General features: G+C 44.8%; 2 protein-coding genes across 2 annotated transcripts in view; both read left to right on the top strand.

Annotated features, from left to right (window-relative positions):
- Positions 1 to 7597, top strand: part of LOC112424435 (uncharacterized) — a 29832-nt gene extending 22235 nt beyond the window's left edge. The window contains exon 3 of the mRNA XM_071081919.1: positions 6967 to 7597. Coding sequence (XP_070938020.1) covers positions 6967 to 7015 — 49 coding nt within the window. The 3' untranslated portion in view covers positions 7016 to 7597. The remainder of the gene's footprint in view (positions 1 to 6966) is intronic.
- Positions 7598 to 11114: 3517 nt separating this feature from the next.
- On the top strand, positions 11115 to 15808 carry LOC105468575 (C-C motif chemokine 4). The gene is made up of 3 exons (XM_071082774.1): positions 11115 to 14150; positions 14711 to 14825; positions 15417 to 15808. Exons 1-3 carry the CDS (start codon positions 14075 to 14077, stop codon positions 15502 to 15504), a joined length of 279 nt encoding a protein of 92 aa, XP_070938875.1. The 5' UTR covers positions 11115 to 14074; the 3' UTR covers positions 15505 to 15808.
- Positions 15809 to 20542: the final 4734 nt, after the last annotated feature.

Here is a 20542-nt window from a genome sequence, read left to right as displayed (position 1 = left end):
TGGAGGGCGGCACCATCCTCCCTCCTCCCAGAGGCAACGAACTGAATGAAAGCTGAGGAATAGAAAGCATGAGGTCACGTTTCAGTCATTTGTCTATTTATTAGTCACGGAATGACTAGGGCGCTGTGTTAAACGCTATTTGTGGATCTTAAAAACACTTTAGAGGCGGGTGTCAATATGTCAGGTACCTAGAAATATTCATAGCCATTAACCTAGGAAAAAACATTTCTAGGAAAGAGTTCTGTGGAAACAGCCCAAATATGGAGTCATTTTCAAATACAAAGACCCCTGACCCAGCATCATTTATAACTCTAAATTCAGCAAAGCTCATTTCTCTCCATCAGGGGATGATAAATTATCCACTAGATCGGTTATTATTAAGTCTTTAAAATGAAGGAAGTGGCATAAATATGCTTATAACATCAATGGTTTAAAAAAGCAAGATACGACATTATACAAATCTATAAAATTTGAAGAAGTGTGTGTGTGTGTGTGTATATATATATATATATATATATATATATATATATATATATATATGCCATGCTAACACTAGGCCTGGACAAAATAAAAAGGCTTGAAAATACATGCCTTGAAGAATGAACAGTGCTTAGGTCCATGGGTGGTTTATTTTCTTATTGTTTTCTTTTTCTGAATTTTTCTCGTTTTATTTAGTGAGACTTTATTACCTTCTTGGTCAGCCCACAAATTTAAGAACTAATTCTGTTTTAAAACATTTCCAGCATCACTGGTTGAAAAGTGGGTCGTGGTCAGTTGTTTAATCTGAAAGAAATTATTGATAAATACGCTAAAGTTTCTGTTCAATGGCCTTTGCCAAAATGAAGTCTTGATTTTCCATTTCTTTGAACCATTTTAAGGATCCTATACCGTACTTACATAAATCATGCCAAACTGAAGCAGATTTTTCCTTATTCTTTTCAATACATAATTTCAGTGGTGTGGAAGGGTCTCTACTTTCTCAGCCAAATCTATATGTTTTTAAAAAATTTTCCATACTTGATTATTTTATTCTTTCACAATCAATCAGCATACCTCATTTTATAATGAAAAATAGATTTAGTTGGTTTTAATGATCTTTGTTTCTGAGATGCCCCTGGTCTCGTGGGGGCAGGTAGAGTATGTGAACAGGTAATTGTAGCACTTAGCAGAAAGTGCTAAGACTCCTCATAGAAAAAGAAATGAAAGCTCAGAACCCCACGGGGGGAAGAAGTGACCTTCCACCAGAGGGTTGGGGAAGGCTTCATGGAAGGGATAGAACTTTAGTTGTGTCTGGATAACTGCCTGGGATTTAGGCATCTATAGATGGGTGGGCAGTAGAGGCCCAGCTGAGGCAGAGTCCTGGGTGTGACATTGTGGGCTCAGAGGAAAGAGGGGGTGCTTCAGTGGAGCTGCAGAGCGGTGGGGGCAAATATGGACAATAAAGCTAAATTGGGACCAAACCAGGACAGGCCTTGAATTCCCCCAAAAGGGGCTAGAGTTGATACGTTTGATGCTGGAGAACAACGGAGGACAGAAGCCAAGTGGGACCACACCTTTGGAATTCTGTCCTTTCTGTCTGTAGAGTTAGGTCTTTTATTATTATTATTTTATTTATTTATTTATTTTTTTGAGACGGAGTCTCGCTCTGTCACCCAGGCTGGAGTGCAGTGGCCGGATCTCAGCTCACTGCAAGCTCCGCCTCCCGGGTTCACGCCATTCTCCTGCCTCAGCCTCCCGAGTAGCTGGGACTACAGGCGCCTGCCACCTCGCCCGGCTAAGTTTTTGTATTTTTAGTAGAGACGGGGTTTCACTGTGTTAGCCAGGATGGTCTCGATCTCCTGACCTCGTGATCCGCCCGTCTCGGCCTCCCAAAGTGCTGGGATTACAGGCTTGAGCCACCTCGCCCGGCCGAGTTAGGTCTTTTAATACACATGAGCTCTGTTTCCATCCCACCCCAATGATGGCTAGTGCCAGTCCTGAGGGAGGAGAAGCGGAGGCAAGATCAGGCGCCCTGGTAGGTTTCACCGGAGCTTTGGCATCCACGTGTCTTCCCCTATTGCTACCAATTCCAAATAAAGGTATGTCTGCCACTTGTTTCATTAGAAACCTACATCACAGCAATGCCTCCTTCTCACCCTACCCTCTGCCTCCCAGCTCTTGGTTGATACCCCAAATTGCATTCCCTCACTCACTTCTTAGGGGAACCCCCTCCATACTCATGATTCCGTTGCTGAGAGCTGGCTTCTGTGAGTTGCAGAGGGCGAGAAAAGGAAATGGAAACTGGTGAGTCAGTCAGTGTTCTGGCTAGGGGCATCCTCTGCCTCTGTGATTACTGCACAGTGTGTTATAATTAGTTATCTATGTAACTTTCTCTTCAAAAATCTAGACCATGTCCTGTTGATTTTATTTTAGTTTCTTTTTCTCAAGAAATTTACAGTTTAATGAAGGCACTGTGGGAGTTTGGAAACAAACTTTTATTTCATGCTAATGATAGATTAGCAACTACACAAACTTTAGTTCACAATAAGTAATATTTACTGAGGGACCACCATGCGCCAGTTTCCACAATAGGGATTTACATGATTGAACTGTTACTCTTCAAAACAGCCCTATGATTTAGTTACCATTATACTTTCTCAGTTGAACAGGTGAAGAAACCAAAGTAAACAGAGGTTAAGCAATTTTCCTAAGGCCATAAAGCTGATGACTAGCAGAGCAGGGATTCAAATCCAGGTAGTCTGACTCTAGGTACAACACACTATACATTCTGTACCACAACTTACTGTATTTTATCCTCACAACAATCCTATAATGGCAGATTTTTTAGAGTGTCTTCTTAGATTTTAAACCAACTTCAGATCATGTCTTGTTGGTTGATTTAAACCAAATTCTAGCACATGATGATTACAACATGATGAGCCTCCAGACCTAGTCTCTCTCTCTTATTATTGTGGTCTTTATAATAAAGGTGATTTATTGAATATATAATTCTATTTCAGTGTTTATATATTTGTAAGACTTTCTCTATCAATCCCCAAACCAGGACATATATCCCTTTGCCATGTGTTTTTGCTTGGAGTGAAATATGGTTGCATACATAGCATGTGCTTAATTTATATACCTTGAATGAATAATGTAAGGGAGATGTAAGACGGGGTTGAGTTGGGAGGGTCTTAGGCATTTCCTAGGTGGTAAATTGATGTTCCCACTTGAAATAATGTAGCCAGGGTAATGCAAATGGAATTGGTCAGTTTTATATTCCACTGTCTGTGTTAGTTACCAGTGTATCTCTAGTGATAATCACAATGCTGACATATAGTGAAGCATAATATCTATTTGATGAATAAATAAATCACTAATTTGACTAACAATATGTGTTATGCCTGAACTCTCACTATGGAGTTGAAATACTAATGGGAAGGGTAGGATAAGAAAGGCCATGGTGAGTGGGAAGGGGGAGAGGATCAGGAAAATAACTAATGGGTACTAGGCTTAATACCTGGGTGATGAAATCATTTGTACACCAAACCCCCATGACAAAAGTTTACCTATATAACAAACCTGCACATGCATCCAAACACACACACACACACACACACACACACACACACATACACACACAGAATCAGGAGAGAAAGTCAGAAGTGTGACTGGTCTCCAGAGCCAAGGAAGAATCTTTAAATGAGAACTGAAGCCAGGCATGGTGGCTCCATGCCTGTAATCCCAGCACTTTGGGAGGCCGAGGTGGGCAGATCACCTGAGGCCAGGAGTTTGAGACCAGGCTGGTCAACATGGTGAAACGCTGTCTCTACTAAAAATACAAAAAGTAGCCAAGCATAGTGGCACATGCCTGTAGTCTCAGCTACTCGGGAGATGGAGGCAAGAGAATCACCTGAACCCAGAAGGTTGCAGTGAGCCGAGATTGCACTCCGGCCTAGGCAACAGAGGGAGACTCTGTCTCAGAAACAAAAAAAAAGAATTGACGGTCCCAATAAAGATATAATACGAAAGAGAAATGTAAATTAAACTTATAGAAAGACATTTTCAGTAACTTGGATATAAAGGTTATGATTTGCTTTAAAGAGAAAGGAAAGAAGAGAGAAAGATAGGAAGGAAGGAAGAAAGGAATGAAGGAAGGGAGGAAGGCAAGCAGAAAGGAAGGAAGGGAAGGAAGGAGAGAAGGAAGGAAGGAGAGAGAGAAAGAAAGAAAAAGAAAAGGAAAGAAAAGGGAGGGAGGGGGAGAGAGAGAAAGAAAGAAAAAAAAAGGAAAGGAGGGAGGGAGAGAGAAAGAAAGAGAAAGGAGGGAGGGAGAAAGAGGAAGGAAGGAGAGAAAGAGAGAGAGAAAAGGAAACAAAGGAAGGAAAAGGTCATGGTGTCACAGTCTTGATATTTCGGAAACTGACCACCCAAGATTCCTCAGGTGGTGGTGACAGAAAGTAGCCAGCAGTCCACACCGTGGACCCTTCAGCATGGAGGGATTTGATTTGTGTCCCAGCGTTCTGGCTCATTTCAGCCTCTATGAGGCTCCACCTCGGTCCAGCAGAGCATCCCAGTTCAGAGTGCAGGGAATCCTGGCTGAGCAGTTTGTCCTCTGCGGCGTCTTTGCCTTGCACTGCCCGGCTTGCCTCCCCACTGTGTGCTGCTGCCCATGCTGTCTAGCGCAGGGTATTGCTTTCCTTCCAGATTCTGGCCCTGAGGCTCCACTTCCCCAAGTGTCCCCCTCCGCTTGCTCCTTTGGCAGCAGGCGCCCCAGGGATGGGTTCACTGATAATGACACCCTGTTTGGCCCAGCTTTGGCCTCCTTTTCTCATATGTGGTCTGCGTGGTCAGGTTGCAGCAGGTGTGGGTCCTGCCTTTCCTGCAGGCAGAAGCAGCAGCCTGGAGTCCCCTGTCTTGCATCTTAGACAGACAATGTCTCATTGACACAGCCCCCTCTTTCCACAGCCAGCCCCTTGTTTCCTGTCCCGAGTCCTTGTTATTTTCTCTGGCCATTTCTTGCATGTGTGCAGTAGGTCAGGATGTATGTCTTGGTACTGGATCTGATCCCTCTCCCAGTCCCTTACCCCTTCTTCCATATTCTCTAGGCAATAAAACGTGCCTCTTCCTATCAATCTTCCAAGCCAGAAAGCTGAGAGTCACCCTTGTCTCCTCTTTCTCTGTCATCTCCCATACCTGTTCAATCACCAACTCTAGTCTACATTCAATTTTACATGTGTCTGCCTCTCACCATTCCCACTGCCTCTGTCTTAGGTCAGGTTCTTATGGATTCTCACCATGACAACTAGAAGAGGGTCTTAGCAACTGTTTTTTCTTCAAGTTTTGTCTCTTATTTCTTTATTTATTTATTTTGAGACAAGGTCTTACTCTGTGGCCCAGGCTGGAGTGCAATGGCTCGATCTTGGCTCACTGTAACCTCTGCCTCCCAGGCTCATGCAATTCTGGTGCCTCAGCCTCCCAAGTAACTGGGATTACAGGCGTGTGGCACCACACTCAGGTAATTTTTTGTATTTTTCGTGGAGATGGGGTTTCACCATGTTGGCCAGGCTGGTCTTGAAATCCTGGCCTCAAGTGATCTGATCTGCCTGCTTCGGCCTGCCAAAGTGCTGGGATTACAGGCGTGAGCCACCACGCCTGGCCTAGTTTTGTCTCTTTAATTTATCCCACCATGCAGCATCCAATATAATTTTGCTAAAGCTCAAAATCATTCTGTTTCTCTCCTTTTAAAAATCTTGCAAACATTCTGCATCGTTTCTGGCATGAAATGGAAGCTTCTCTGTAACCTGACCCCTGTCTACCTCTCTGGCCTCGTGGCTTGCCACACTGAGACTTCCTGAAAACCAAGACTCAGCCTTTTGGCTCTATCTGTGGTTCCTTAAATGTGCAATTCTCTTCGCTGCTTTTAATGAAAGAGGTGTTGACTTGGGTAAAGCACAATTTCCCCTTGTTGTAAACCACAGGGCAGAGTGTAATACTATGAATGTGGGCCCATCCCATGACAGCTGCAGGGATTCATATTTAGAACAATTAAGAAAAAACACTGTGTAATTTCCCAGTTTTTCTTTCCTTTTCTTTTCTTTTTTTTCTTTTTTTTTTTTGACGGAGTCTTGCTCTGTTGCCCAGGCTGGAGTGCAGTGGGGCCATCTCAGCTCACTGCAACCTCCGCCTCCCGCTCCCCCTTCCGCCGGGTTCAAGTGATTCTCCCGCCTCAGCCTCCCGAGTAGCTGTGATTACAGGCATGTGCCACCATGCCTGGCTAATTTTTGTATTTTTAGTAGAGACACGGTTTCACTATGTTGGCCAGGCTGGTCCTGAACTCCTGACCTCAAGTGATCCACCTGCCTTGGCCTCCCAACATGCTGGGATTATAGGTGTGAGCCACCAAGCCCAGCCTGTAATTTCCCAAATTTTCTAAGAAAGAGAGAAATCCATGGATCTTGCCATTCAAAGACATGCAAAATGCAAAACAGCAAAGACATTTTACATTAGAATAACAGAAATTTTGGCTGTTATGCTTTTATTTTTTTTTTTATTTTTTTATTTTTATTTATTTTTTTGAGACAGAGTCTTGCTCTGTCACCCAGGCTGGAGTGCAGTGGCCGGATCTCAGCTCACTGCAGCCTCCGCCTCCCGGGTTCACGCCATTCTCCTGCCTCAGCCTCCCGAGTAGCTGGGACTACAGGCGCCAGCTACCTCACCCGGCTAGTTTTTTGTATTTTTTAGTAGAGACGGGGTTTCACCGTGTTAGCCAGGATGGTCTCGATCTCCTGACCTTGTGATCCGCCCGCCTTGGCCTCCCAAAGTGCTGGGATTACAGGCTTGAGCCACCGCGCCCGGCCGGCTGTTACGCTTTTAACATAAATTTATAATACAACACACTTCCCTTTTCTGATTTATTCATGCTCTAGAGCCAGACTTCTTGGCTTCAGCTTCAAATCTGTTGTATGTCAGCTGTGTGTTTTTCCATAGGTTACATACCTCTCTGTGCTTCAGTTTCCTCATGTGTGAAAGGGGATAGTTACAGCACCTACCTCAGAGGGCCACTGTGAGGATTAAATGCATTAATATCTATGAGACGCAGAGAACATTACCGGTTCATAGTAAGTGCTGTGTTAAGTGCTATCTACTATTATTACTATTACCATTTTATTATTACTGAAATATTTCAATACATCCTTTTTACATCAAAAACAAGTGCAGGTCTCTTGTTCTTTGCCCATATACCCCTATCTCTCTCTTTGCCTGGCTAATCTCAGTTCAATCTACAATAGAGAATAGTTAGAGCCATGTAAATGGACTGATGTGAATAGCAGAATGATTAAATACTTTTGGTATATCTATGCAATAAAATATCATGCATATACTTATGCCATTTTTGAGTAATATTTAAGTTTGTAATGACACAGAAGATTAAGTAACAATAAGATATACTAGTTCTTGAAAGAATATTAAGTACCAATAATAAAACATAAAACTAGGTACAGAATGATAGGCCAATTTTAATTTTCTTATTTATGCCTCCCTATATTTTCTCAATTTTGTACAATGACCATGTATATTTTCTATAAAAGAAAACTAAACTAATGTAATTTTTTTTTTTTTTTGAGACAGTGTCTCGCTCTGTCACCCAGGCTGGAGTGCAGTGACACGATCTCGACTCCCTGCAATCTCCACCTCCCAGATTCAAGAGATTTTCATGCCTCAGCCTCCTGAGTAGCTGGGACTACAGGCGTACGCCACCACACCAAACTAAGTTTTTGTGTTTTTAGTAAAGACGGGGTTTCACTATGTTGGCCAGGATGTTCTCAAACTCCTGACCCCATATGATCCACCCACCTCGGCCTCCCAAAGTGCTGGGGTTATAGGCATGAGCCACCATGCCTGGCCTATAAATATTTTTTCAGAAAAAAAATTTAGATCTCACATTTTTTGGAAGCCTTCCTTAACACTTTACTACCACCATCTAAAGTGCATACCCTCACCTTCGGACATAATGCCTGTCACACAGTAGGTACTCAATAAAGCTTTACTGAATTATGTTCATCTCTTGCTGGAGTATTCCCTATGACCTGCATGGAAAGAGGCCAGAAACAATTGGCAGGAAGATGCTTCACAAGGAATACTGGAAGTTTTCTTATCTCATGACTGCTGGTGAGGCTTTACCCCTCTCTCAGGAATTTAACATCTCCTGAAGTTGCTGACCTCTACCTTTCACAACTAAGAGCAGGCTGTGGCAGGCGACCAAGGTCCATTTCCATGGTAAGAAGAGTGGGGCCGGCCAGCTCCGTAGTCAGAGTGTGGCAGTCACTGATGAGCTGCTCCAACCAGCTCATTGTCCTACGAATTTCATCCTGAAGAATTCTGCACTCGGGATAGTTGTGTACTTGTTTCTTCAATTCACAGTTCAGATTCTGCTCCCATTTCCTCCAAAGTGACTTGGACACCATATTGACAAAACCACAGGATTTGCCTCTTGGTTTATTTATCTTGGCAAATGACCCTATGTTCCAGCTCCCCTTGGCTTTCCAGTCTCCACATTTGCCCTCCAGGGGTTCTCTAGTTCTACCTATCCCACCTCCTAGAGGCCACCTCTTGACCCCAACACCCAGTGGTCTCAGCACTCTAGGAGGGGCCAGCATGTCCAGATTGACTGAGTCTGTTGTGATCAGAGATTGCCTCTATGTGTAATCTCAGAGGGTCACACCTGTAGAGCGACTCTGGTCATCTCTGAACTGGGAGTTGAAGACCCTGGGTCTTGACATGCATCCTGTGTGATCTTGATCAGGTCTTTCCACTTCTCTAGGTTTTGCTTTCCTAATTATTCAGTGGCAAAACAGATTGGGATCAGGTAAAACTACAGGCCATGGATATGCTGAGGAAAATGAAAAAATACCAGGACATTTTCAAGGTCATCTTACTGCTATGGCTGCTGGGCCTGCCTGCAGACTGGGAAGTTGAGGATAACATGACAAGACAAATGTAAAAATGCCCAGAATGGAATTATGAATATAGCGGTGGTCGAGCATGTGGAGGTGGAAACCTCTAAATGACCACAAGTGAGGAGGAAAGAAGGGCTTCCCTGCTCAGGGGTGAGGGGGTGGCCCCCTGAATGGAGCTCCCTGGAACCATGGATGACCCTTGCTGTCACTTCTTGCAACCCTGAGCTACAAAGAATTGAGTCCAAGAATAGTATCCGTTATGATAAAACTGCTGGATGTGTGGGTTGAGTGTGGGGGAGAAGGGGAAGTACCACACTATCAGGGCTGAGGAATCACCTTTTGGGTGGAATGTCAGAACACCCAGTTCACTCATACTCGGTTTACTCACATCTTGAGTCCATATTACTCATTGCATCCCCTCCATGGAGATAAGCATAACACAGTTTCTGCATCAAGGAGGTCACTTTCCAGTTGGGGAGGCAACCACAAGAATAGATCAATATGTGATAGGTGGTAAGAAGGAAGTAGTTCAGGAGAATGTAGGAGCACAGGGAAGGACACAGGATTTACTTGGGAAAGAGGTCAGGGAAGTTTCTCTAGAGAACATGAGCATGTTTTTTGTCGTGTATTCGAGAGTCATTTGTTATCATCGTTTATTGGCTCCCTTGGCTTTCCAGTCTCCACATTTGTCCTCCAGGAGTTCCAAATGACACCAGTGCCTAAATCTCGGGGTGGGGGGGTTAATCTTGGGGTGGCTAAACAAAATGATACAAGTCCTTTTTACTCTCAGTGTGGACTTCCACTGGGTGCAGACACAGTATTGTTGTTAGGATCTTCACGAAGACCCCTCAAAACCTTTTACCTCCATGAGCCAAAGATCGGATCAAGGCTAGGAAACAAAAGTCAACAGACAAACTCATTGTATGGCTCAATGATGACTAATCACCCATTTTATCAATCATTATTCTCCTGAAACCCAGAACAGGCATTCTCCTAACCCTTCCACCCTGCTCATTCAGACAGCTGCTCTGGTGGGGATTGAGACTTAACTTGGAGCTACTCATCTACAGCTGAGAGGCAGCCTTCTCCATCCTTCAGGCTTCCTGACACTTTGTTTCTTCCTCTGACATGACACTTAGCTTATTCCACCTTGTGGCATAGTTATTTCTGTCACTGTCAATGCCATCTCTAGATATGGAACTCTTCGAAGGCAGGGTTGGGGCTTCGTTCAGTTCTGTCTGCCCTGACAAACAGCAGATGGTTAGTACATTGGGTTGAATAAAAATGTCATAGATAACGAAATCTGTGTGAATCCAGAGAACATGAGACACATTCTGCTTCTCTTAATGTAAGGTCCTTGATGCATGAAGATGAAACTGCACTGACTAGGAAAGGTCAGGAGAGGTACCAACACATGTGCTATTAAAGTAAGGTCCTTGATACGTGTAGATGAAACTGCACCAACTAGGAAAGGCCAGGAGAGGTACCAACACATGTGCTACCAGGGAACACGGAACATTGCAGCTGGGGGAAAGGGTCTTGGAGAAGATCAGAACATTTGAAGCAAGAGCTGTTCAAAGAAAAGGGGGAGAGAACAGAGAAATGCAGCTTGTGTGTGCGGGTGGGGGAGTGAGGGAGAATGCTGAGGTAGGATGACCTTGTACTTTATGTAATGACCCTGAAGTACCCCAGGATGCTGCTCCAACCTCTCCTGTGGCTCCCAGATGCTGTAGGTCCCTTTTTTCCCTTAATTTGTATTTTAGGTTCAGGGGTGCATATGCAGGTTTGTTATATAGGTAAATTGTGTGTTGTGGGGGTTTGGTGTACAGATTATTTTATCACCCAGGTAATAAGCATAGTACTCAATAGGTAGTTTTTTTTTTTTTAATCTTCACCCTCCTCCCACCCTTCACCCTTAAGTAGGTCCTGGTACCTGCTGTTCCCTTCTTTGTGTCCATGTGTACTCAATGTTCAGCATCCACTCATAAGTGAGAACATGCAGTATTTGGTTTTCTGTTCCTGTGTTAGTTCACTTAGAATAATGGCCTCTAGCTCCGTCCATGTTGCTGCAAAGGGCATGATCTTGTTCTTTTTTTTTTTTTTTAATGACAGAAGTATTCCATGGCGCATATATATATATATATGTGTGTGTATATATATATATATATATATATAAAATATTTTCTTTATCCAGTCTACCATCGATGGGCATTTAGGTTGACTCCATGTCTTTGGTATTGTGAATAGTGTTACAATTAACATACATGTGCACATGTCTTTATGGTAGAATGATTTATATTCCTTTGGGTATATACCCAATAATGGGATTGCTGGGTTGAATGGTAGTTCTGTTTTAAGTTCTTTGAGAAATCGCCAAACTGCTTCCCATGGCTGAACTAATTAGTTCCCATGACTGAACTAGTTAGTTCCCATGGCTAATTCCCATGGCTAATTAGTTCCCATGGCTGAACTAATTTACATTCCCACCAGCAGTGTATAACTGTTCCTTTTCTCCACAACCTCACCAACATCTGTTATTTTTTGACTTTTTAAAATAGCCATCCTGATTGGTTTGAGATGGTATCTTATTGTGGTTTCCATTTGCATTTCTCTAATGTTTAGTGGTGTTGAGCATTTTTTGTATGTTTCTTGGCCACATACGTATGTCTTCTTTTGAAATATGTCTGTTTATGTTCAATGCCCACTTTTTAATAGAGTTGTTTGTTTTTTGCTTGTACATTTGTTTAAATTCCCTATAGATTCTGTATATTATTTGTCAGATACATAGTTTGTAAATATTTTCTCCCATTATGTAGGTTATCTCTTTACTCTGCTGATAGTTTCTTTTGCTGTGCAGAAGCTCTTTAGTTTAATTAGATCCCATTTATTAGTTTTTGGTTTTGTTGGGATTTGCTTTTGGCATCTTCATCATGAAATCTCTGCCAGATCCTATGCTCAGAATGGTATTGTCTAGGTTATCTTACAGGTTGTCATATTTTTTTAGTTTTATAGTTTTAGGTTTTACATTTAAGTCTTTAATCCATTGTGAGCTGATTTTTATACATGGGGTAAGGAAGGGGTCCAGTTTCAATCTTTTTATATGGCTAGCAAGTTATCCCAGTACCATTTATTGAATGGGAAGCCCTCTCCCCATTGCTTGTTTTTGTTAACTTTGTCAAAGATTGGATGGTCACAGGTATGCAGCATTATTTCTGAGCTCTCTATTTTGTTCTGTTGCTCTATGTGTCTGTTTTTGTACCGGTGCCATGCTGTTTTGGTTACTGTAGCACTGTAGTGTAGTTTGAAGTCATGGCTCCCTCTTTTTACTCTTCTTTTTTCTTTCTCAGAAAAGAGCATGTAACAATGTGGGGTTAGGGATGAGCAGGCGGATTAGAGTAGTAGAGGTAAAGGCAGATAGAGATCTTGATCCAATTATCTTCATTTCCTTCATTTGTCCAACTTTGCACACTCCTGTATGCAGGGCCTTTGTAAGCTTCACCTTCTGTACAGGTGCCCAGCAACTGTCAAACTAGCCAGAGCTTAACATGAGCACAGGCATTCCCTATGGACTGGCTGGGACACACCCACATCCTTAGATTCCACATTTTGTCTGTAACACAGATACATTCATTACTAGGTATACAATTCTGTTTTGTTTTGTTTTGCTTTGCTTTGTTTTGAGTCAGGGTCTCATTCTGTCATCCAAGCTGGAGTGCAGTGGGACAATCACCACTTACTGCAGCCTGGACTTTCCTGGGCTCAGGTAATCCTCCCACCTCAGCCTCTTGAGCAGCTGGGGCTACAGGTGTGCATCACCACTCCCAGCCAAATTTTTTCTTTTTTTGTAATGTAGAGACAGGGTTTCACCATGTTGCCCAGGCTGGTCTCGAACTTCTCGGCTTAAGCAATCTGCCTGCCTTGACCTCCCAAAGTGCTGGGATTACAGGTGTGAGGCCCTGCACCCAGCTCAATCCTGTTTTTATACTAGAAGAACATTTTCTATCTGGGTCTTCCAAACTTGATTATTACTGGTTTATTTGTCCTGTTCTTTTACTGGTCCAGGAAAATATCCTGAAATCTTTATTTCTCCTCCGTTCCCTCCTTGTTCTATCCTAGCTCTATCCCTTTCCTGAATTATCCCTTTGTCTAGCGCTATCCCTTTCCTGAATTAAGTCCGAATACAATCGGTCTTTGAGTGTGGAATAGCTCCTAGCAGTCTATCAGTCAACGGTTTCTCTTTGTGGTCACACTCTATGTTTATTCTGGAGACTATAGCATGTAAAGAAAATGGACTTGGGAGTCAGACGAATCTTGATTCAAATCTTGGTAGTGCCATTCATCAGCTGTGTGGCACTGAGCGCATCAGTGGACCACTCTCTAATCCTCAATTGTCTTATCTGTAAAACGAGATGACACACCCCTGCCCAGGGTTATGGTAGGATTAGAAATAATATGTGTAAGACAGCTTTCCCGGTGCCTGATACAAGGTAATTGTCCAATAAGAAGTTACAAATGTTCCTGAGTCACCCTTCTGGGTTCCTCTGCACATCCAATGCTGGACTCTTCATGCCCAAGGAAACATATGGGGCACAAAAGTCAGTGGCTCTCAGCTCAGCAGAAGAGGCACAGGAAGGGGATAGGGGGGTCCTGGCTCCCCCTTTGTCCTGGGGGCCAGGCTTGTGGCCAGCCTGGAAAGACTGACATGAACCCTCCAGCATCTGGGGGTGCCAACCACCAAGAGCAGCACAGTTCTTGTCTACAAGCCACTTGTAGCAGGTGTGAACATTTCATCTTTCCTCTGGGGGTTGCAACTCTCTCCCCAGTCTCGGTCGCTGCCTTTGGTTGGACCACTTCCCTTTTCTTCTCGCCTGAACCTCCCTCATCTTTGCTCTATGGTGACATCGCCCTGGGGAAGAGAAGCTGAGAGGAACTCCTCACTCAGCTAGCTTCAGGAGCCATGACATCATCTGTACCATGGAAATTCCGCTCACTCTCCTGAGCCCCCACATTTGTCCCAGGCCTCAGAGTCTCTATAAAGAGAGATTCCCAACTCAGTATCAGCACAGGACACAGCTGGGTTCTGAAGCTTCTGCGTTCTGTAGCCTCACCTCTGAGAAAACCTGTCTTCCACCAACACCATGGAGCTGCGCGTGACGGTCCTGTCTCTCCTCGCGCTAGCAGCTGCCTTCTGCTCTCCAGCACTCTCAGCACCAAGTAAGTCCACTTTCGCAGCTGCTGTTTCCAGAGCCGAGGTGTAGGCAGAGTCCTTTTTTCTAGTTGTGGCTGCTCAAACAGTGGGATCTGGGGATGGGACAAAAGGCAGCTAGGAAGATGGTCATGAAATGTACTGCTAAATGTAGAGTCTAGTAGATATTCAATAACATTCAAGTTCCTATTTTCTGAAGAATTTGCAACCAGCAGAGGAAAAGGATGGGCTGGAAGTCAGACTGTTGAAGTGGCTCTGCTTCTAATTACTTGTTCAAGCAAGCCCTGTCCCTCTCTGTGCCTTGGTTTCCCCATCTGTCACATGAAGGGGATGCGATGTGTTCTGAGACTGAATCCAGTTCCAGTCTTCTAGATTTCTTTCTTGTTCTTCTCTGAAGATCCACTATTCAGAATAAGACTCCTGCTCAGGTTAGGTGGGAATGGATACAAGGGACCTTCTTTGGGGTTCTGGTAGCTCCACAAGGATGCTCAATGAAGATGCAGAATTAGAAGCCAACATAAACAGCTCCCATGTGCAGGGTTGATCTCACCCTGGCCTTTCCTTTCAGTGGGCTCAGACCCTCCCACCTCCTGCTGCTTTTCTTACACCGTGAGGAAGCTTCCTCGCAACTTTGTGGTAGATTACTACGAGACCAGCAGCCTCTGCTCCCAGCCAGCTGTGGTGTGAGTATCAACCCCTGGGCTGCTCTGGGAGGCAAGGGCGAGGGCTGGATTTTAAAAGGGGGCCTGTTTTGGAGAGGGGGTGATTGAGCAGTGGGGAGGCAGTTCTCAGGGCTGAAGGCTTCCCTGAGAGCAGTGAGGACACAGGTCATGAACTCACTTTTCAAGCGCTGAAGGCGGCTGAGCAGGAGCCGAGAGAGAAGGGGGTTCCTGGGGAGGAAGTTATCCCGAGGACAGGAAAGCAGGGGAAGTCGGACAGGTCACATGAGATATGGACGATTTCTCAAACCGTGCTAGAAAGACATGTGGAAGAGTCACTGCCAGGCTGGCAGGGGATGGGCAGATCTATTCATATAGATTGCAATGCCCATTTGTTCCTAATATGGGCAACCCTTGGGGCCCACAGCTAAATCCAGTGGGTGGAAGTTATAGGGAGTCTGGTTCCAGCACAGCCCCAGGAAGGATCCCATGCACCAGAGCTGCCCACATGGACCATGGTCAGGCAGAGGAAGATGCCGACCACAGGCAAGGGATAAAGCCAGATGACCTCAGAGGTCTCATGGGATTCTCATCTGTCCGTTCCTTGTTCTACAGATTCCAGACCAAAAGAGGCAAGCAAGTCTGCGCTGACCCCAGTGAGACCTGGGTCCAGGAGTACGTGTATGACCTGGAACTGAACTGAGCTGCTCAGAGACAGGAAGTCTTCAGGGAAGGTCACCTGAGCCTGGACGCTTCTCCATGAGACGCATCTTCTCCATACTCAGGACTCCTCTCCGCAGTTCCTGTCCCTTCTCTTAATTTAATCTTTTTTTTATGTGCTGTGTTATTGTATTAGGTGTTATTTCCATTATTTATATTTGTTTAGCCAAAGGATAGGTGTCCCCTGTGGGGATGGTCCACAGTCACTGTTTCTCTGCTGCTGCAAATACATGGATAACACTGTTAATTCCATGTGTTTTCATAATAAAACTTCAAAATAAAATGCAGTTTCTTTGTGATTTTAATTTGATTTGGGGGTAAAAGGAATTGCCTGGTACTTTTGGGCGGGGGCAAACTACAGTTTCTAAGAGGAGTAAGATTGAGAAATTGCTGAGTTCTTAATATGAGCTCTGGGCTGAGCACTCTTCATACATGATCTCACTGCGTACTTTCAATGAGGCTTTTCACACCATTATGAAGTAGGGACTGTTGTCCCCAGTTTCACAGTTAAGGAAACAGAGGCACAGAGAGGTGAAGTGACTTGTTGAGGCTCGTAGGTCTGCTTGGGGAGTGTCATGAAAGAATGCCCCAAAAAAGGAGCTTATCATTTCAACATCTTGAAGGGAAGTTGTAAACAGGGGAAGCAGCACAGCAAAGGGGGAAGAAGAGTGAGAAAACTGTCTTCATCATCTTATCATCAGCATAACATTGGGAAAGTCATCTTGCCTTATTAGACCTCAGTGTTCACACCTGTGAAATGGGGATAATATTAACCATTTTGAAGGGCTGTTATAAGGTGATGTGTAAAGCACCCATCATGGGACTGGGCCCGTGGAAGATTCTCTCCTTCCCTCTGAGCTTTAGCCTTTTCACTTAAAATGGACCCAGCAATTATCAGGGTCATCTTGAGGATTAGATTAGTTAGTTGACAGATCAGCACTCTAAAGCCCAAGCTACTGTGAAGTGTTGTCATGAGGACAGAAGGATGGAGGTCTGGTTTTTTTTTAATTTTTGTTTTTTGAAACAGAGTCTTGCGCTGTTGCCCAGGCTGGAGTGCAGTGGCGCGATCTCGGCTCACTGAAAGTTCCGCCTCCTGGGTTCACGCCATTCTCCTGCCTCAGCCTCCTGAGTAGCTGGGACAGATGCCCACCACCACACCACGCCCAGCTCATTTTTGTATGTTTAATAGAGACAGGGTTTCACCGTGTTAGCCAGGATGGTCTCGATCTCCTGACCTCATGATCTGCCTTCCTAGGGCTCCCAAACTGCTGGGATTACAGGCGTGAGCCACCTCACCCAGCCAGAGGTCTGGTTTTGTTTGGAAGTGTTGCAGGAGTAACCTAAAGCCACTTCTACTTAATTATCCTTCAATCAGAACTGCCTATTCCATGGGTCAGAGACAACATGGCTCTAAAACAGAATTACATGCACAATAAAGCCTCAGGACATAGACTCGTAGTCTACTAAAGCTAAAAGGAAACTTTAGACCATCTGGTCCAACCCTCTCATTTTATGGAAACTGAGGGCCAAGACCTGGAAGTAACTTGCCACATGCCACTCAGCGAGTACATAGCAGAGCAGGACCCTGGCCAGTGCCAGCTCCCAGGCTCCGGCCCTTTCCTGCACACCTTCCCTAGTGACACCCTCTGTGGTCCTCAAAACAGAGACCGGTTGAGTGAGGACAAGGCCGAGAATACCTTGACAATCCTTTGAGTATTCTTAGTCCTGTGCAAAAGCAGAATTGGGGCCCTGTACTTCTCTGGGGAAAACAGACACAATTCCCTTTCTGCCCTGCCCTTAGTCACCTCCGTCATTCCAGAGTCCCAGTGGAAGCCTCCTTCACATTCTGCTGGAACTGAGAGAAGGAGGTTAGGGGGCAGAGCTCATCCAAAACAGGTGTGAGGAGAGGCTAACAGCAAAGAATGTGCCTGGCTGTAGTTTCTGCTTTCATTTGCCTAGATCTGAGCTGTCTAATACGTTAGCTACTGGCCAAAGCAGCTATTTACATTTTCATTGCATTTAATTAAAATGAAATAAAATTTAAAATTTAGTTCCTGAGTCACACTAGTCACATTTCAAGTGCTCAGCAGCCCTTGGCACCATGGTTAGTTCCCATGTTGGACAGCACGGATTTTGGACTTTCTGTCCATCATTGCAGAAAGTTCCGCTCGAGAGCACTCTCCTAGAATGTTCTCAGAGCCTACAGAAAGTGAAGGGAGGGACAATTGGGATGGCCTGTAAGACTAAGGTGTGGATTTGGAGAAAGATACACAATTCTATTATAGGGGACGGGATGGGAGAGAGAATGGATGACCCCAGGCCAGAGACAAGGTATAGATCACTATGGTAGCTGAATAATGGCCCCCAAGACATCCACATCCTATTCCCCAGAACCTGTGAATGTCATTTTACGTGGCAGAAGGGACTCTGGAGATATGATCAAGTTATGGATCTTGAGATGAGTGATTGCCGTGAATTACCTGATCAGGCCCTAAATGTAGTTGTAAGCGTCCTTATAAGAGGGAGGAAGAAAAAAATTTGGCAATAGAGGAGAAGGTAGCAATGTGACCAGAGAAGCAAGATGCTATGCTGCTGGCTTGGAAGATGGAGGAAGAGGCCAGGAACCAAGAGGTGTTAGGATGCAGCTCTAGAAAATGGAAAAGGCAAGGAAGTGGTTCCCCCACTAGAGTCTCCAGAGGGAGTGTGGCCCAGAGAAACTAGTTTCAGACTTCTCACCTCCAGAACTTTAAGAAAATAAATATGTGGTTATAAGACACTAAGTGTGTGGTAAGGTTTTTTTTGCAGCAGTAGGAAACAAATACAACCACCAACTGACGCATCACCGATAGTGAGCCCCAACAGCTCAGTGTGGCAGGAAAGGGAACATTCTAGAGGGTGAGCCAAACCTCCCTGCAGGAGGGATCCAGGGTGAAAGGGACACACCTCAAGATGAACTATAATGAGGAGAGGCATCCCAAGGGGAGATCTGCTTCAGCAACTGAGTTCTGGGGCTGAGGCTTGACCCAGGGTCCAAGACCCTTAGGAAGCATGCCTCTTCTAGAGACACCTAGGGCGCTCTGAGGGGTCCTGGATTCCTGTCTGGGAGAGTTTATCCTCTCATCTGTCAGATGCAGCCCAGAGCAGAGCCATGACCTGTCTCTGGTTCATTGTTAGTGAGCAGGCAGGGCTAGGGCCAGAATCCAGGTCTCCTCCCTCACGATGGAGTCCCTTTCCCACTCAGCAAATGGGAAGGGAGGAGCTCAGCTCCACAGAGGCAGGACCACCATGGAAGACTGTAGGAGGCCTGGGCAGCCTCGTGAAGAAATGCTTCACCAGGAGTTACAAACGGCAGCATGGAAACCTCGAAGTTGGGCAATGTGGGACTTCGCCTGTTGCACAATATGAGACTGTTTTTCCCTGTCTCCTCTTTTCATACAACTTCCTTTTCTCACCCTGGGCCCAGAGAGCTGGAATCTGCTTACTTGACATTCCAGTTGAGGTTTCTCCAGGTTTCTGGGTGGGGGCAAAAGCCAGAACAGGCAAAGCAGGACACTCGAAAGGAACTATGGATTATGGAGCAATCTCCAGACATCCGGCCTGTCTTCCTGCTCCTTGCAGTGCCCACCTCCCCCAGCTCACTCTCCAGATGGGAGTCCATTTCCTTATGTACATGTTCCTTTAGGACACGTTCATGCAAACATGTCCTTATCCCCCATCCCACCTCAACCTGGAACCCTCCATCATGCTCCCATTGACACAGGCATTTTCCTCCAAGGAGGCCAGAAGCCAAGCAAGCCGAGGCAGGGATCAAGGAAGCAAGATGAGCTGAGGATGGCGACAAAGCCACAGCTCTTCCTGGAGGCTGAGACCAGCGACCAGGTGGCAGTCCGGTGCTGCAGTCTGCATTCACCCTTTACAGACTTGAGGGCCTTAATGCCTTCTTTTTCCAATTATCTCTACCTGTTCTCCCTCCTAAAGTCCTTCTCTCTTGGGTTCCCACTGAGTCTAGCAGACAGGAAAATGGAAGAAAAGAATTGAGAGACAAAATCATGGTGCATTTTTCTACCTTTTAAATAGTTTCATTTTTAGATACAGTCAACACTTCATATATGTGGGTTTCACAACTGTGGATTCAACTAATGATGGATGGAAAATATTTGAGGAAAAAACCCCACAATGGGTCAAGTGTGGTGGCTCACACCTGTAATCCCAGCACTTTGGGAGGCCAAGGTGGGAGGAATATTTGAACTTAGGAATTCGAGACCAACCTGGGCAACATAACAAGACCCCGTCTACAAAAAAGTACCAAAATTAGCTGGGTGAGGTGGCACGTGTCTGTAGTCCCAGCTACTTGGGAGGCTGAGGCAGGAGGATTGCTTGAGCCCAGGAGGCAGAAGTTACAAACAGCTCAGATGACGTGACTGCACTCCAGCCTGGGCGCTAGAGCAATATCCTGTCTCAAAAACTAAAAAATTCAAAAATGAAAAATAAAAAACAATGCAGTATAACAACCATCTACATTTATATGTATTAATAGCATTTACATTGTTTAGATATTCTAAGTAATCTAGAGATTAAAGTATAAGGGAGGATGTGCATAGGTTATGGGCAAATACTATACTATGTTATGTCAGAGACTCGAGCATATGTAGATTTTGGAAGCCATGAGAATTCCTAGAACTAATCCCCTGTGGATACCAAGGGATGGCTCTATATGATAAGTGTGTAAAATATATATATATATATAGGAGGAATGAGAAAATCAAAATTAATTTTTTTCAGGGAAGATGGGCTTGATGGGACTTGATGGAGGATGGTCTGGGAGACTCTCCCCTTCTATGGAAACATTCCCCACTGGGAGACCAGCACAGCTGCAGGGAAATCATTTCTTCAGGCTGTGTTAGTTGCTTCTAAATCTGAGGACCCTATGTCCCTGGGCTCCTCAAGGAGACGTTTGTTATTTACAGTGACTCCTGATACATTCCCTTAGGGGGTCCTCTTGTCTTTCTGCTAGGGACTTG

The sequence above is a fragment of the Macaca nemestrina genome, chromosome 17 (assembly GCF_043159975.1).
Source record: "Macaca nemestrina isolate mMacNem1 chromosome 17, mMacNem.hap1, whole genome shotgun sequence".
NCBI lineage: Eukaryota > Metazoa > Chordata > Mammalia > Primates > Cercopithecidae > Macaca > Macaca nemestrina.
Note: the sequence above shows the minus strand (reverse complement) of the source record. Positions and strands in the feature narration are given on the sequence as shown.